The following is an 18688-nucleotide window of genomic DNA, read 5'->3' as shown; positions in this document are numbered from 1 at the left end:
CTGCACACACAGATATCCCCCTAAAATAGCTAAAACTAAAAACAAACTACAAACTACTTCCAAAAACATTCAGCTTTGATATTAATGAGTTTTTTGGGCTCATTGAGAACATGGTTGTTGTTCAATAATAAAATTATTCCTCAAAAATACAACTTGCCTAATAATTCTGCACTCACTGTATGTGGACGCCAGGTCCTAGGAGGTTAAAGAATATAATGTGCCTTGTGTTTAATAAGGTTTAAACAAAATATTGCTCCTTTCCTGCAAAATTGTGGATTCTGCAGGTCTCCAAATATGCTGCCAGAGATTACACATCCAAATTATTAGTGACATCAGACATTGATCATGTTTGTTTGTTTTTTAAATTAGGAATTGAATGGAATAGCCCAAAAAACAAATCTTTTCGGAAACTAAACGTGCATTGAATCCAGACTAGAAATTCTCACAGTTTATCTGGAGTTTGTGTGGAGACACTGGCACACATGGCAACAATAATTTGCACATTTATGAAGGCAACATTAAAACCTGAACAACATTTTCAGGTTTTGGGGGCAGCATGTGCTGCTATCCAGATGGCTTCTAATGGAGGGCTTTGCTTATTTCAGCAAGATAATACCAAAGAACATTCTGTACGTATTACAGCAACATGGCTCAGGAGTAATAGAGTCTAAGTGCTAACTTGGCCTGCATGTTGTCTCAGACTTGTCATCCATTGAAACCATGTACTGTATTATGAAAAAAAGCATACTGCAAAACATGCATCAAGTTTCTGAACAGCAAGAATGGGAAATGCAAGCTAAACACCAATTAGCTGTAAAACACTCTTTTTATTTAAAGTCAAAACCCCTTCATTCTCACGGCATGGTCATGTTTAACCTAGAAAACACAAATTTATTTGGGATTATCAGGGAATTAAATAGATTACATTTAAAATTAAAATACTGGATCTGTTTTTGTGGTAAACTTTCACCTGTGGTGAACCATCAACAAACCAGAATCCAAAAAAATCCTGAACTACATTCACCAAACATAAGAAGCACACTAAAGATGGCATATGAGTAAAAAGTGAGACTACTACTACATTGTCCTTTAACACAGGGTATTTAATAGCCTGGATTTGATTACAGTTGCAGCTGGAAAAAAAATCCCTTGGTTAAGACTGTTCAATTGGGTAACTTTTTGCATATAAAGAGGGAAATTCACTTTGAGCAGCGTGTCATGAAAAGGTGAGGCAATGCAACACGTGTTAAATAAAAGTTTAAAAAAACAAGTAAATTCAAGACATTGCTGATATCATCCCCTTTTCCACTTCTTTCTAAGTCTTAGTCTCTAAGTTTTTTACATTCCACTTTCTTTGCCTGCAACAAATGTTACCTACATGCCTGTATTTGAAGTGAACTTCAGGAATTTGAAGCTTTTAAAATAAAGCTGTGACTCAAATAATTTTTCATCTGTTTTCTGCAGGTGTGCCTACACCCAGCTCAGAGGTTTTGCGACATACCCTAAACATGCTGGTGCGAGAGAGGAAGATCTACCCAACTCCAGAGGGCTACTTCATTGTCACTCCCCAGACCTACTTTATCACTCCTTCTCTCATCAGAACAAACAACAAGTGGTATCACCTGGATGATCGACTGCAAGAGCGTCCACAGCAGCAGCAGCAGCAGCAGCAACAACAACAACAACAACAACAACAACAGCCACAGCAACAACCTCAGCATTGTGCTACACCTCAGTCTGGCAATGCCACACCATCCACGCCTGGCTGTCTGAGGGAGAGGCCTCCTCGCAAGAATAACAATGATTCGTACAATTCCTATCGCGAAGACCCGTCCAAACATCACCCCCCTGCACTCCCGAGCAAGTCACCAAAGGAGCACAGGGGAGATTCCTATCAAAGTAAGCCACCCAAGGATCACAGCGGCGGGGATCCTCCGCCGAGTGCGTCAGCCAAGGAGCACCGAGGTGAGCCGCCATCGTACCCCCATCCCCCGGCTCCCACCTCTCCCCCTGCCCAGCAATCGCCGTCTCAAGATCCAGCTGATAAGGGCAAAAGCATCACTTCTTTCCCCTATAAAACTGACACTCTGACCAAAAAGAAAGAAGGTAGTGGTGGGGGCGGCGGAAGCGGCGAGAAGCAATCCAAAAGGTTTGGACTCAGGCTCTTCAGGCTGAGTTTTAAGAAGGACAAAATGAGGCAGCTGGCAACCTTCTCAGCCCAGTTCCCTCCGGAGGAGTGGCCGCTTCGTGACGAGGATGTGCCAACCACACCCATCCCCCGCGAAGTGGAGATGGAGATCATTCGCAGAATCAACCCCGACCTAACGGTGGAGAATGTTGCGAGGCACACGGCTGTGATGAAGAGGTTAGAGGAAGAGCGCACGCAGAAGAACAAAGCGGGGTCTTCAGCCCAGCACAGCGCACGCAGCAGGAGGGGCAGAGGCCACCGGAGGGCTCCACATGGTAAGTCCCGCTCTCATAGCAAACCGCGGACCTCCAGGGGAGACCCATCTGAGGGTTCAAACTGGGATCTTGTGTTCATGGAAAGGGATTACCGCTTCTTTAGCCACTCGTTAGTTCGCTCACCTCGAGAGGCTATGTACACCTTGGAGCGCAGGCGAAGTGGCGGCGCGACATACCTGGTCCACAGCAACCCCAACATCACTGAGTCATACTGCCCTGTTACCCCTGAGTGGGATGTGTCTGGGGAGCTAGCTAAGAGACGGACAGAGATGCCCTTCCCCGAGCCTTCACGTGGAACATGCCAGTCCAGAGTGCAAAGGAGTCACAGTCACAATCAGGACAGGAAGTCTCGTCACGAGAGGTCAGATCAGGCGAAAGAACGATCTCGGTCCATGGACAACTCTCTAAAAGGCCCGTCACTGGGTGCACCAGAAGACTTTGAACCAAGTCTGGAGGAGCGTAGTCATTACTACACTGATGATGGCACCCTGCGGGCCACGCAGAAGTCCTCCCATTACTCAAGGATCATGTTCTCTGCTGCTAAGTTCCACTCTGATTTCAATGTGCCTGATTTGGGGAAAGGGAGTTTGGATGAGTCAAGGATCCGGAGTACAATGGAGAGGAACAAAAGCAGAGACAGCCTGCCAACGTACAATGAGCTAATGGGACTTTCTTCTAAGCCCTCAACAGATGAGTACTTCCAGTGCAATACGTCAAATGAAACAATCTTAACTGCCCCTTCGCCTCAGGCAAAATCAGAATATGACACATTAACCTCATCAGGGGGACTCCGAAAGGGCTCTCCGGCTGACCGCCAAACGCCTCACCTCACCTCTCCTCACACGATGGAGTACAAAGAGGACTTGTCGGCAGCAAAAGGACAGAACGGCTCAACGCGACTGACGCCAAGCCAGACGCCGGAGCCGGCGCAAAATGCCCGTTTGACGCCACACCAACACAATGTCGATCCCGGAGGGGGAGGAGGTGGTATGGTGATCAAGAGGAAAGAAATCTTCAGCAAGGACACTTTGTTCAAACCTCCACACAATGCCTTGTCCAGCGGCTACGTGGACAGCAGCTACACCAAGTCTGGCACATTGCGGAAAGCCTCACATGCCAAATCAACAGAGGCCCTAGACAATCCTGAGCCCCAGCAGCCTTCCAATTCAGCGACTTCCTCAGCGTCACCTGCAGTTTTACAGGGCTGCTTAGAGCCAACAGTCCCCTCCGCCTCCTTTGACTATTATAATGTATCCGACGACGAGGAAGAGCCAGAGGAGGACTCGCACAAAGAGTTGGCTTCGGCAGAGGACAACAAAGACCACGGGGAAGGGGGTGGTAATGGTGGAGGCAGTGGTGGTGGTGGGGAGGGAACCATGCAGTGGCTCCTGGAACGGGAGAAGGACCACGATCTGCAGCGAAAACTGGAGACCAATCTGACTTTACTCAGCCCCAAGGAGACAGAGAATAGCAGCAGCCAGAAGTCAGCCCACTCTGCCCGTTTGGACAGCATGGACAGCAGCAGTGTCACGGTGGACAGTGGATTCAACTCCCCCAGGTATGTGCTAAAGTAAACTGCGTATGACATAAAAGTGCAACTTAGAGTGCGGTTAGGATGCTGAGGTAGAGCACACGAGGGCCTGAATATTTCCTCTAAAACAGATGTCGTGGTTATGTGTAGTTTGTTGAAATGAATAAAGCTTCTTGCACTCAGACCTTAGTGAAAGATGTCATGGGTCAATATGAAGGCTCCAAGACCAAAGAATACTTAATTATAATTGATATTTTATCCCGTCGTCAACCTTCCTGGTTATGAATCTGGCTAACAATCAACTCATCTGAGACTACTCATATCAGTGTCGTGTTACACTGTTTGCTTATCACTAGGCTGAAAAAATATGAGCTTTCAGCTTTGGCAATAGTGCTGTAAAGGTTCTGTATGTATGTCAAAGTCCATCCATTGAAGATGCTGGTTTGTGCTCATCCACCGATGTGCTTATTTAGCTGCTGACTGTTTTGTTTAAAGCAGCAATGAGGTTTGTGCATGTGTAAATAGGGTGTGAACATCCTCACAGTTATTATTTTCAATAAATAGATGAAAGTGTGCAAAATGGCACGCATTAACATCAGATTCTTGATGGTGAGCAATAAACCAGTCTCTGCCTATCAAACTTCTATTTTTTTGGTCTTACAGGATCTGCACAGTTTTCAGTTTAAACACACACGTACTCGGTGGATGACACTGAGTTGTAGGAGGGTTGTGTCATCATACACAGTATGAGCTTAGATGGGCGTAACTACTGTGATGTCACTGTCGGCATCTGGCATGGTTGGAAAAGACAAAAACAAATGTGAAGAGGATGAGCGGGTCTGACTGTGAAACTGCACACTCATTGATTTATGCCTTGTGATTGACAATTTATTAGCTAATGACTGTGTGGTTTCATACCATGGGAAATCTTACCACAGATGATCAGGATTTATAGCAGGAAATATACCTTATTTTTTCTTTTTTTTAATTCAGTATAACCCAAAATGAGTGATCAAGCCCATACAATCAGACTTCTACAGCACCAGTCTTTTTGACACCACAGCCCTCTGCTGGCCTTCAGACAGAATGCAGGGTTAAGGCACCTCTGCTTTGGCTTTATTGCTCAAACCTGGAAGCTACAGCTATGTTTGCAGTGGTCATTACTTTTTGGAGAAGGTAATCTAAAAAGGACTGTATAATATACTATATGGACAAAAGCACTGAGCCGCCTACATAGTGCATTTTGCGAAGCTCCTGGTGTACAGTATTTGTGCTGATGTTAATGCCAGAGGAGGTTTGGAGCTCTGTAGCTATTCAGTCAACTGAGTATTGGCAACATTTAAGCGCTACTGATTTGGTTCTTTATAGCGAAGTTGCTTTAGTTCCTAAACGCTTCCACTTTCCAATATTGCCACTTACATCTGATTGCGGAATCACTGGGAGGGTGGAAACTCCACAAACTGACTTGATGCAGCATAGCATCCCATTACAGTACCACGCTCAAACTCACTGAGAAACATTTCTGAACCAACAAGCCTTTCTTCCAGAAATGTTTGTAAAGTCAGACTGCATGGCTAGGTGCTTGATTTTATGCACATGTAGCAATGGGACTAAAAACACTTGAATTCAAAGATTAAACAGCGTATCCCAATACTTTTGTCCATCATGTAACCAGAGATGGGCGTTGCTGTAATCTGATTACTTTTTTCAAGTAACGATTAAAGTAAGAGATTAATATTGCAAAAAAAGTCATTTGATTACTGCTGCTTTCCCATAACCATGCTGCGTTACTGCGTTACTAAACCGTGATTTTGTTTGTGAGAGTGTCGCGTGTCAATGGTGTAAGCGCGCGCGACGTCTGTGGCAGCAACAGACGTGTGCAGATCAACATTGGATAACATGGAGGGCGGGAGAGAGTACGACCATGCAGCATTTAAAGCTTGGAAGTACTTACATTACTTTTGAGTTTGATTCCATAAAAAGTGACAAAAACATTAGCGTCCGCTGTAAACTGCATGGAAACAAAACGTCTTTCTACAGCGAAAACTTAACCTTCAAATCTGAGCAAGTACCTAGCACGCTGCCACAGGAATGTGAAATTCACAGAGAAACCCCCGGATCCTTCCACTGACATGACCTAATTAGTTTTTAAAATAAGTAATCAGTAAAATAACTGGATTACTTTTTTGGACAAATCGACAGTAATTAGTAACAATTACTATTTTCAAGTAACTTGACCAACACTGGTTTTAACTGTAACAAACTTAACTTTGAAAAATACCCAAAAGTAAACAGCGGTACATAAACGAATCATACAAAGCTATTCCAACTCCATATTTTACTGGTTGCAAGCATCTGTTTTACAAGCCATTTCTGTTTCTTTGAGTCAAATATGAAGCAAGATTAATGTGTGAGAATCATGTGTGAACCAGTTCTGGATAAACTGACAGACAGTACAGGGGTGTATATCTTCCAGAAGCTTCTAGAAGGCATGCATGCTCTCATTTAATATTATCAAAAAGTAAAAATTCAAACCTAAAGCAATCGATGCTGGGCAAGCTCCAAAAAATGTTGGATGCTACACTTGGTAAAATAGAACATCTGCCATTAAACCTGCCTTACTATTATAAATCTTTGCTTTTCAAACTCACTGGCACTTACAGTACTACTTCGCATTTTGTAAATGTCTCTAGTTGGTAAAAGAGAATGATGGTAGATGTTTTCACACACTGATGATCATGTGTAAAATGGAATCGCCACTGTAATACATATTTTAATTTAGCTGTGTATTTAGCGTTGATACAAAACGAATATTTATTTATAAACTAATAAATATCTAGTATTTTGGAACTTAACATTGGGCTTAAAGATACAAGAAAGTAATTAGCATAATCGACATGCGGCAGATCTAATTGTTAACACTTGACTTACATTACCTTTTTGTTTAATAGCGTGATAATTTTGTTAGTAACCTATCATCTTTTTTCCCCTCAGCATTCGAAGTCTGCTTTAAAATGGTATCAAAAGTATTTCAGTGGGTTTCCAATATGTTTTTTTTTTTTTTTTAAACAAACTCAATTTATGTAACTCAATTTTCGTAACAAAAAAACTGCATGTCATGTTGTCTTTGTCGTGCAGGACACGTGAAAGCCTTGCATCCAACACATCCAGCATAGTGGAAAGCAATAGACGGCAAAATCCAGCGCTGAGCCCCGGCCACATTGGCACCAGTAGTATCGGACTGCCATTCAGCTTTCGCACCATCCCAGAGCCCCCCACCACACAGCCTGAGAAACTCCAGAAGTCATCGAACTGCCTGGCCTCCATCACCAGCGTCTGACAGGCAGCACAGACTGAGACCATAACGGTGGTGGAGGAGAGAGGAAAGTGGGGTGCTTCACCAGTTTTTTCCACCCACGCTTTCCTCAACCAACACACACACATAAACACTCACACGCGTGCATCTTCAGACTCCTGAGAATCCATTTACTGGGACTGTTATAAAAACAGGCATGGCTTCAATAGACTGTTCCCACAGCTTCAAGAACTTAACTGCAAAAAACAGAAGAAAAACTACAGAATATCCAGACAACTGTAGGTGAAGGAACCTACCTGAAGTACTTTGATTTTGGTGACATGGACTCTAGTTTGGCTTATATCAAGATTCTTGACTATTGGTATTGGAAAGTAGTAGACTATAGGATTCAAGTTACATTTGGAAATATCAAGGAAAAAAAACAACTTTTTATATTGCTTAACAATACATGTCCAATTAAATGTTCTCCTTCCTGAAATAGTTCTTCAGGACGATTTAATGTATCAGCACAATGTCAAGATAATAAAAGTTGATCCTGAGAACAACAAATGAAAGATATTAACACATAAATCAGCTCAGATTTGTGTACCGCAATGCAAATTATGTATGTATACTCGATACTTTTGATATCCTAATTATTATAATGGTGGTATTAAAGATGCTATGTGACCAAAAATGATGTTTGGGTAAAATTAGCTGCACCTCACCGCCCACACAAGCATTGCAGAAGATCAAACGGCTCTTGCAGCGCAGCGTGGTTTTGTGTCTGATTTTTGGAGCTTTTCTTCATATCACATGTGATGTTCAGGAAAAAGCAGATGTTTAAATTTCGTTTTTGCCTCAGGACCTGAGTGTTGGCCTAAAAGCTGAAGTCATAGGTAACGGCACACTTTCAACGCTCATGCTGAAGTTGTTTTGGAGCGCTCAGTAGTCTAATCATAATATTTCCGAGCAGATGGAGTGTGTTACCTGTGTTTTATCTGCTTAATGAAAGGTAAAAATGTGGTGCATTTTGGGAAAAATTGGGCAGATTTGCAATAGCTGAATCAGTTGTGGTTTTTTGTGAAAATTTTTGTTGGTACTTTTATTCTTTTTTTTTTTTTTTAATTTCAGTAAGTAAGCCGTTCCTGTGGCTTACACGTTAGCCTGCCAAGCAAAAGATCCATGGCGTGATTCCACAAGGAGATGCACATCGTTTTGGGGTTGCATCTGGTGTAAATATCAAACGTGCTGTGGTGACGCCCTGCAAATAAGAGAGTAGCTGACAGTCACTTAGTACATAAAAGTTCCTGTTAAAAGTCTCAAACTGACCAGAGGTGATTAATCAGTTAACTAAAAATCAACCTTTCTGATGAAAGTTTTGGTTGATCTTTGACCAAAAAATTCTAAAAACTTGTTTCTGCTCTCTATGTTTTTTCGAGAGGGCTTCTCATAGTCCATTATTAGTCTCACAAAACGACTCACTGTGGGCTTTGAGTGGACTTTGAGGACTTTTGATGATCAGATGGTAAAAAATAGAATATTAATTAGATCAATCAATAATGAAATTCATTATTAGGTTTATCCCTACACACGGTGCACTAAGGCAGAGTACATAAACTGTATGAGAACAGCTACAGTAACTCAGCTGTTGTTGATGTTTGTTTAGAGAGAAAAAAGGCATGGGGATTTTTCACTTTTTTTTTTTTTTGACCACAAAATCAGTCATTTATAACTCTATAACACAAAAGGTGTTGCAAAGCTGAAATTGTTCGCCCAGCACTACTGCCTTAAAGGGCATAAAGTCTTCCAACCAAGTGGGAGGAGCTGTATTCTCTATGGTATTCATTTAAAAAGCCTTCAATTCAAAACAAAAATGTTTCAGATCTCTATCAGGCTTCAAAGCCTTTTAATAAACAGATCTATCTTTTAAATAATAAATTGTACAATATTTTTGGACCAGTGTACAAGAGAACGTGATGTTTGCTCGTTTTTTCACCCTAAAACGTTGAGAGATGGTTACATCAGTCTGGCTGCAGTTCTCTGGGTGAACTGTAGGTGGAGACAAACACAGGTCTAACACACTGCTGCAGCAATATTGAGAAACAAGCATGAAGGGACGCTTTAAGGTGACTCTGTCCGGATGTTTATGGTTTCATTTCCTCATTTTAATGACTAAAAAGTGTAAAAAGTGTTGTACAGCATGTACATGAAAGTTTTCCCCATGATGAAAGTTTTAATTAACAGCCTTGTATGCCTTTAAAAGATTATTCAAGAGTTTTAAATATTTCTAATCAGTGTTGTGTTCATCTGGGAGAATACCAGAAAAACAGATTTCTAATAAAAAAAAAAAGATTTCTTTTATTTTTGGGGGCTCTGACCTTTGAAAAACTCATTAAGGGCGCACTCTAGTGGTTGTCTCCTGGTAAAGCAGCGGCATCAAACTGTTGGGAGTTTGTTGCGCCGAATGAGAGAGTGAAGCTCATTAAACCGATCTTATAAAGGTAAGATGAGTTGAGATCTTCTCATGCTGGAAAGCTGTGGTTTTTTGATGTTTACAGGAGTCCAACAAAGAAAAAACTCATTCACAAGAGAGTGGACTGCTGTTCGCTGTGGCTGTGTGTTTTTATGCGGAGTGTGCGCCACTTGAATACTTATAGATATTTTTTATGAGTTTATTTAAAAGTATAAAATTATTTAGTAGCACCAAAGTCCAAAATCTAATTGGACGACTGTTACTTAGCTCTGTGATGACGTTCCTGTGTGATCAGCAGCTGTCCAATCACGTCTCCCGCTCTGGCACGTTGTGTAAGCATCGTTAAATCTACAAATAGCAGTGTTTGAATTAAGAGTTGAAGCCAGAGAGTAAAGAATGAAAGACTATAAGATAACACAAATCAGGAATTCACCTCGAAATGCCAAAAGGTAGAAAGTAGGCATTCGAGCTGCACGTGCATACTGCATCCAAAGGTCAAAAACAAGGTGTTAGGGTCAAAAGTAATAATGAAAAAAAAACAGCATGTATGAGAAACCCTTATGTTTCCATAGCAACTTGTCAAACCAAGCCAAATCGTTATCAATTTAATAATTGATAATTTGTGCAATTTCCTTTTAGAGGACAATGAGGAATTCATATTTTCAGCATGACAAATAGAACTGAAGATCCACGATGTTTTTTCTTCCAAACAGTTACTGAACAATGAAACTTAAATTTAATCCAGTAACAAAGATAGAGTTCATCTGTACTGCCAGTGTGGGTTTGCGCCCAGAGTCCAAAGAGATGCTTGTTAGGTAAAATGGTGGTTGTAAATTCTGACTGTGATTGTTTTTCTGTCTGTGTGTTAGCTCTGTGATGCACTGCCCTATATGCATACCTAAAACAGGTTTCTGCCCTTCTGAAAGATGAAAGTCACAGAGCTTTATGTTTTACTTGGTTCCCAAAAGCATTCTCTGAAGTTTCTCTGAAAACTTTTTAAAAATGATCACTAAAAGTGATCGTGTTGATAAAACACGATGCTGTAACATCATTAAAACATTTTTGGTGGCAGGTTATTTAAATGAATGCAGGCTGACCCCTGCTGACAGCACAGAAAGAACCCAGCTGCCCAACAGTCTCAGACCCAGTCAACAAGTCAAGTCTTAAATTGAGGTTTTATAAAATACAATAAGTGATGAGGTCACAAAAACTGACTGGGTTGTCTGGTGACTATAAATTTGATCAGCAAATTCAGTGAAAATCCATACGGAAGCTTGTTTCTGACACTGAATCTTGATGTATTTTCCTAAAGAAGTCCAAATTATGGGTTATTATCTCAAAAATGGATTTAGGGTCAGGTTTGGTCTTAGACTTACTCATCTGAAACTCTCAGAAAATGTTCTGCCATCCCCAAAAAGGTGGGAAAGTAATGCTGTGAGAAGGTTTCAGATATCTGATATCATGCTGTCCCATGATAACCACCTCAAGGTAAATGCTAGGATTTTATGAACAGATTAATATTTCCTTTAAAAACAAAAGACAAAGAGAACACGAGTGTGGCTTCAGCCTGTGTGTATTTTAATGACCGATGCAGAGGACGTCATGTCAGACCCAGAGGTGGAACGATAAAGCAAAAACTACAGTTAACAGTGGGATCAGGGTCACCTGGAGCTTGGCACATACAGCAATGAGAGATTCAACTTAAAAACACACAACTTAAAAGACACACACGCACATTTGCTCTAGAATCACCTACGACACACTAAGAGAAACAACGCAGCCCATTTGCAACACATATCCTTCGAATTGTCCTTTTTTCCCCTAAATGCACAAGAAACACGCGTATGTGTGCATGTAACCACAAAAGTGACACAAACACACATGCACTGCAGATATTGTCTTACACCCGGACTTCACGTTTCATGTCTTTTTGTTGTTGCTAGTTTTTTGTTTTTTTTTACAATTAAACCAATCTCACCAAACAAATCAAAACATGGCGCCGACACGAGACGTAAGAGCGACGTCCGATAGCATACATTTGGTTCTAAGGCAATATTGTAGTTCCATAGGACTAGTGCTGTTGATTGCAGAGTGCTGTTTGCACGCTGTCTCCATTTGAAAGCCTTCATTCAGTCTTTCAGTGTATTCTTTATTTTTAGCACCATGGGAATCTCTCCTTCAGTCACTGACTTTCAAGAGACAGTTGTGTAAAATATTCCCTTCTGCTATCCACTGGGGAAGAAGAAGAAAAAAAGAAAATCACATGTTCACTGTGGAGGAAGGGCAACTGGACACACCCACAACTTACAGTGAGGCTTAACATTAACATCACACATCGTTTTGGAAGTCTTTATTTGCATTTAATATTCTTTATTTTCTTTTTGTTCCACAATCTGCATAAGCTGTAAGCAAGAAAAACAACAAAAAGGGCAAAGGGCAGACTCGAGCCTCTTTGTTCTCCCCCCCACACGCACACGCACACTCACACAGTAAACACAATGAGTTTTACAATACAAAGACATGGAATAAAATAATCTGCAGCCGTTCTGAGCTGGGCTGAAGAGACCAGTTCCCAGGCCTCAAAGGCAATAAAAATGTTTGTCAGCAGTTTGTCGTGGGTTACTGTGGATGGTAAGCAGCCGTCTGATCACAGTACGTCGCACGGTTCCAGACTCTGGACTCCCTCCTCGGATGCATTTTTAAGGTCTTTAGTTTCTTTGGCATCCACGGTTTATATCTCCGAATATGAAACTAGTGTTTGTGCTTTTTATTTGCATTTGTTCAGCTCCGGGTATCTCAGTGAATCTATATGGATCTCCTGCAACCCTGTCGTCCTGTACTGATCACATAGCTTTGATGTGCGGTAACAAAACCATCTCCTCCGTGAAAACGGCTCGCGCGGTCATCGGCGCAGTCCCCCAAGTGTTTGCTGATAAGTCTCGATGTTTTTCCTCGTCTCATCTCGGAGTGCAGTGACCCGTGTGGAGCCACAGAGGGAGACAGATATCCACAGAAGAGTCATCTTCTTCTCATAGCTGGCCAAGAGGGGACGAGCTGTACTTTTCTCATTGCCGTGGTGAAGGTCAGGGTAACAGTGGCTGGGGCTGCACAGAGGTCAGAGGTTACGGGCTACGACTGTAGTCATTTCCTGGTGTGAAGGTTCTCCTGGAACTTGGTGCTCGTGTAGAGGATGTGGAAGCCCTTCTTGCTTATTGTGTCGTCGCTATGGAAACGGATCAGCATAGCATCTCCAGGTGAGTAAATCCCCTCTCTAGGCTGAGGAAGGGACAACAGACACACAGTGAAGAGGTTGCTTTTATATATTTCAGGATACAGAACTATGCAAAAGTTTTGATCCACGTCTTGACTAATTTCTATATATTTTGCTTCCAAGTTGCCAGACTTTCTTCTGCTTTTCTAAAGTGCTTTTAAGCAACACTTCTCCAGCAATGTTCCCTCTAAGCTGCGCGCGTGCGCAATTGCGCCCTGCTAGCACGGTCTCTGCGCAGAAAAAAATCTACGTTGCGCACAAAAAAAGAATCTAACCTGAATTGAAATTAAAGTAAATACGTTAACAATTCTGTTTTGCAGTGTTAGTCAGTGAGTGACTGGCTGCTCCCGTATGGGATTAGAACGATGCCACCTTATCCCATAGTCCACCCAATAATGCGATTCACATTCGTATATACGCAGCTAATCAACGTCGACAGGCTATGACAGCGTCCTTATGTGCAGACACCGGTGTTTTAGCTAGCAAAACGGCGTGGCTGATGTGGAGTGAAGCCACGTTAATGACAACGTGTACAACCATTGGAGATGTGAGCAGGACAGACGGAACAATTGGAAAAGCGTGGACTTTATACCAGTTTTTAAATTGTGTTGATAGGCCACGAAAACCAGAGTTATGATAAAAAATATATGCAATGTTTGGCTTTCTTTCTGAATACTATCGTTGTTTATATTTACTGCGGGAAGAAACGGTAAAACCGGCGTTTTATAAGGAAAACATTGGCTGCTTTTTCACAAATTTTCAGTCCTTGTACCTGAACATTTTCATGATGATGTTGTTTTTGTTTGTTAAGTCACTAACACTGACCTATGAATCATCCAAGCATTAAAAAAATACCTTCTCAATGGATGAAACAGTGTCGTATATACACAAAACAGATAACTTAGCAAAGAAAAAGTCTTAAATCGTAAATTTAGGCAATTTGTTATGAGCAACCTGTTTGTTGAATTTATAAAATATGTCACAGATAAGACAGTTTGACATATATAAAAGTATTTTTGCACCAACAAAGGCTGTTTGCTGAAAACGTGGCATATCTTGGCATTATGTACAGAAAGTCATGCCCTTAAGATCTAGCTGGTATTCACTGAAGCTTCATCAAAAATGGTGTGGGTCTTTCTTAAACAAGGCAAACAGAAGTAAAAGGCTGAGGTATGTCAAACATCCAAAGAACTGGACTGAGAATCAGTGAATCCAAATTAAAATTTTTGGTTCAAATTGTTGTTAATACGTATGGAGGTGATTAAAATAGAGGTACCACACAGTGATTGTCTGCTATCATGGTTTGTGGTACATGTCAGCCAGTGGTGTTGGGGATGGTGTCAAAATTGATGAAATTATGAATGCAGTAATGTATCATCACACTTGGATCCACCATGCAATATCATCTGGACATTGTCTGATCGGTAGACAGCTTCATTTTTAGCATGACAATGATCTTAAACACACTGTCAATGCAGTAAAAGCATATCTGGACAGAAAAACAAACAATGTAACACTATCATGGACTGGCTTCCCCACCATTACTGAAACAGCGTGGGATCATCCAAAGAGGAGCTTTGACTGTCCTTCAAGAAGCCTGGAGAATTATTCCTGAAGACTCCTTAAAGAAATGACAAGAAATCTGCCTAAGAGAGTTCAGGCTATGTTGAAGAATAAAAGTGGACTTTCAAGCTCATTAAAACTGCCTTATATACTGCCTTTCCTATGTATGTTTGCACATTTCAATAAATCGTGAACGCTGCAAAAGTTCACATTGCAAAGTAATACAATGCACATTTATAAAACTAGTTAAAGCTTCACTGACTCAAAGTGCCAAAGCAAACTCATGTCTAACCTGAAGTGTTTCATTGTCGACCACTAAAACATGTGGCGAGTCCTCCACAAGTCTTTCAAGTTTACAGAACTCAGAGACTTCCCTGAAAATAACGGTAACTCACCCCTGAACCGCAGAAGCGTCCCAGTCGGTGTGAGTTGGCATCATACCCATTATAGAGCTCGATGTAGTCATAACCACAGTCGGCCTCCTCCTCCACCTCAAATGTAATGAAGCTGAGCTCGATGCCGTAGCCCTGTTCTGCCGTCAGCAGCCACTCGCAGTCAGTGTGACCCGGATAATTGTTGTCTCCGAACTGGGAGTGGGAGTAAAGGTTCTTCTGATGAGCTTCTGCTTTCAGCCGACCTCCACACTCTAAAGAGGCACAAAGAAAGGAAAAAGTATGAAAAAATGTTTTTTGGGGCACTTTTTGTTCTTCCCAGCAGTGAAGAACTAAAGTCAGATTTCATGACGGGTTATTTCAGCATGCACGTGCTGTTAAAGACCACTAGAGGGGGACATTGCTCCTAACTTCAATTAATTACGCTGATGACTTTGAGTGATGCTCTCGACAGATATGGTCTTGCACAGTGTTCCAAGAACAGACTTAAAAAATCGACTTTATTTACTACATAAGGATATTTATATGACCACAGACCTGTTGAGTGTGAAGCTTGGAAACCCTTCCTTTGCACTGAGGCGTCAGAAATGAAGCGTAGGTACATCTTGTTGCCAGTGGACACCAGCGACTCCGGGATCTTACTGCCACACAGACGACCCAAGATGGTGGCTGTGTCACTGTCCCCGTCAAACGCCTCCAGATGGTCATAGGCACATTCCTGATGCTGCTCGATCTCAAACTCATTGAAGGTCTGAAAAGAAGGAAGCGGGGAGAATGGCAGAGACGGAGAATGAATGAATGAGTGGGTGTTAAGACAAGAACCTTATAGGAGCTACCAGAGATACTCAAAAGGATACTTCCTATATTCACAAAAGTGCTAAGAGTGACCTTTATACAAGTTGGCGTCGAAACATTTCTCTATTGATGAAATGACGAACTTACACACGTATCTGCATGATTGGCTGGCAGGTGACAAGCAATTCAAGTTTGTGATTCTAAAAAACATGTAAGTTGTCACTCTGAGAATTCAATCTTAGGGTTTTACAGTTCTGAGTGATGGTAGCATGGCTATGGTGTCATATGCTAGATCACGGATGTCCAACTCGTTTTACATCATGGGCCGTTTTGATCTCATGTGGGCCAGACCAGTGCAAATCCTCTTTTGCCTGGTGTGTAGAAGTTTTTCTATGATAAAGACAAGCTATTAAGATATCTTTATTTATCTTCCTTCAACCCTACCTAACTTGGCATTTGTGTATGGACAGCAAAGGAAGAATTTCATTGCACAGAGAAATGCTATTTCTTCTGTACACATGACAATAAACACTTTGAATCTTGAAAGAAATGCTGCTGTGATAAAAGAAAGAAATCTGTCAGCACATCTCTTAAACTGTAAGAAATTAATGTGTAAACTTTTAGATAAAGTTCTGGTCGTTGCCCAGACTGTTTGGTAAATTTAAAACAGAACATTTCTGTTAATGCACAGCTTATGTCCTATTTTTTTTCACCGTGGATCTACTTTTCTGTCATTTAATTTTTTATCTACTACTTAATTACTTTGGTAGTGTATGAATGGGGCATTTGGGAGGTCTTTATCAATACAAAAAGCTGTTAAAGTAAAAAGTCCAAAATGTATGTGCTTCTTCATGTTTTCCAAAGCTGCTCAGTGCATTTGATTGGAGTCTGTGTTGGGCTGATTCTGCCCCTGGGCCTTACGTTTGTCACCCTGTTTGGTCAAGAAAACTACATCTAAAGCTGAGTTCCTGATTTAACTCTTGGCACTACATCTTTGCTGAATTTCATTTTGCTGCTTTCGCTCTCTCTCTTTTCCCTTTGTTTTCAATCTGTTTCTGCTATCCAGTGAAGGCAACATGCTCCAAAAAATCTCTAAATATGCAAGAACCCTTTCGTAAAGACGCTGCACTACTAATCTAATCTCTCTTTTCCTGAATTTGTATCATCCTGGCAACAGGCAGGCATTCTGAGGTCCCTCACCGGTCTCTCTGAGCGACATTAGTTGGAGAACGGCACGAATAAAATCCCTAAAGTTGTTCAAGTCACTTTTCCATCTCACTTCTTCATCCAGGTGCTGTTGAAGGAAAGGGCTTAACTTTATCTGCTTGCTTGGCTCCGTAAAGCAGATTAAATTTGTCCATGTGAGGCACGAAGAGCAGAACTCGGAGATCAACAAGCTTGTAGGTACGAAAAATATTTCTGTAGTGTTTACAAAGTCTCAAAACGTGAGGGCTTTATTATTTTAAAGAATTATTTATAGAACTCAGGAATGTAGACAACATGTGCGAGCTGAAGGAAAAAATAAACACAAAGAAGAGCAGACTGAAGGAAGAGAATGGATTATTTCCAAATGTATTGTGTGTTTTTATGAAGAAATATCTTCACGGTAAGTCTTTCATTAAGCATCAAATCATTTTTTAAACAAAGAGAGGTAAACATGAGTTAATGTAGCTGCAATGGAAATGCATTATTGCACTGTTATTGGGTTCTAATTAAGCATGAGATACCCAAATTCTGTCCCCAATGAGCTAACTGACTGCCTGTCAGGGGCATGCTTAAAGCTTCCCAAACATCCCTGGTCAATAGTACTGTCAGTCTAAGAAATTCCAAAGCAAAGTGAAGTTATTAGAAAGTAATTAAAATTAGCTGAGGCCACAATACAAAAGAAAATACACACTGTCTCCTCAACCCCATATTTATTTCTGATTTCATTTTCTTTTTCCCATTTGTGGCAGATTAAAAATAATTCTTGTCATTGTCCAGGCTGCATGATATATTACACTGGGTTGTTTTTTTTTATGAAAGATGCAGGATGCTGCATATCACGTTTAGGCTGTTAATCTATCAGTCAGATACGATCTCGTTTTAGAAAACAAATGTTATTTTCTTTCTGAGCGTCAGAGAAGAAACCCCCGGCCCATGCAATGCCTCCACGCGGACCAGCATGTACACAGTGTCACGATTTATAATCCAACCATGTCACCGTGAGCTGAGTCATAACACCTTGCAGGCCTCGCTCCCACACAGTCACACACTTGATTGGGTCTGTCACGTCACCATAACCATCACAACACTCTGATTTTTTTTTTCTTTTTTTCCATAAACCAACTGACTTGAAGCAGAAAGGAGGGTGAAGGTGGGCTGATGCGTGGATTTCATTACACAGATGGGAAGTGTTTGATTCTGAGGTCGTGATGGTTTCCAGATGTTTCTAACCATTTCTAACCAAGCGAGACACTGGTTTGATGGTCTGACTTGAGCCGTGTACTACATCCAAGCAAATTGTGTGTGTGTGTGTGTGTGTGTGTGTGTGTGTGTGTGTGTGTGTGTGTGTGTGTGTGTGTGTGTGTGTGCCAGACAGAGTGAGGAATAATTAAATGATCCTAATGCCATGTTCAGATTTCTGGCATTTTATATGTCCTTCTTTGATGTCATTACTGTGGAGAAAGAGAGCACCCCTATTTATTATATGCACACATTTGTACTCATGTCTTTGTGCATACTCACTGAAATGCATATATCTTTATTGAAAAGAGAGTTTACTAACATACAACTACAAAAAAACTCCTCAAACTCTAGCATAAGGGGAATACATCGTTTGATTTCGCCCTTACCCTACTTCTAAGCTGACTGTAACACTAAATCAAATGAATTTTAATACCTGACCTAATTCCCCCCCCCC

The 18688-nt window shown here is 41.3% G+C and overlaps 2 protein-coding genes across 4 annotated transcripts in view; one reads left to right on the top strand and one right to left on the bottom strand.

Annotated features, from left to right (window-relative positions):
- stox2a (storkhead box 2a) overlaps positions 1–8262 on the top strand; it is a 23935-nt gene extending 15673 nt beyond the window's left edge. For both annotated transcript variants that reach the window (XM_005727008.1, XM_005727009.1), the window contains exons 3-4: positions 1465–4021; positions 7133–8262. In XM_005727008.1, coding sequence (XP_005727065.1) covers positions 1465–4021; positions 7133–7334 — 2759 coding nt within the window. In that variant the 3' untranslated portion in view covers positions 7335–8262. The remainder of the gene's footprint in view (positions 1–1464; positions 4022–7132) is intronic.
- Positions 8263–11328: 3066 nt separating this feature from the next.
- Positions 11329–18688, bottom strand: part of tll1 (tolloid-like 1) — a 56865-nt gene continuing 49505 nt past the window's right edge. For both annotated transcript variants that reach the window (XM_005727007.1, XM_013909245.1), the window contains 3 exons: positions 15529–15742; positions 14995–15245; positions 11329–13041 (listed from right to left, as the gene is read on the bottom strand). In XM_005727007.1, coding sequence (XP_005727064.1) covers positions 12907–13041; positions 14995–15245; positions 15529–15742 — 600 coding nt within the window. In that variant the 3' untranslated portion in view covers positions 11329–12906. The remainder of the gene's footprint in view (positions 13042–14994; positions 15246–15528; positions 15743–18688) is intronic.

Source organism: Pundamilia nyererei, unplaced genomic scaffold, assembly GCF_000239375.1.
Source record: "Pundamilia nyererei isolate P.nyererei 1_Seehausen unplaced genomic scaffold, PunNye1.0 scaffold00022, whole genome shotgun sequence".
In the NCBI taxonomy this organism is placed as follows: domain Eukaryota; kingdom Metazoa; phylum Chordata; class Actinopteri; order Cichliformes; family Cichlidae; genus Pundamilia; species Pundamilia nyererei.
This window is presented reverse-complemented; position numbering and strand designations above follow the sequence as displayed.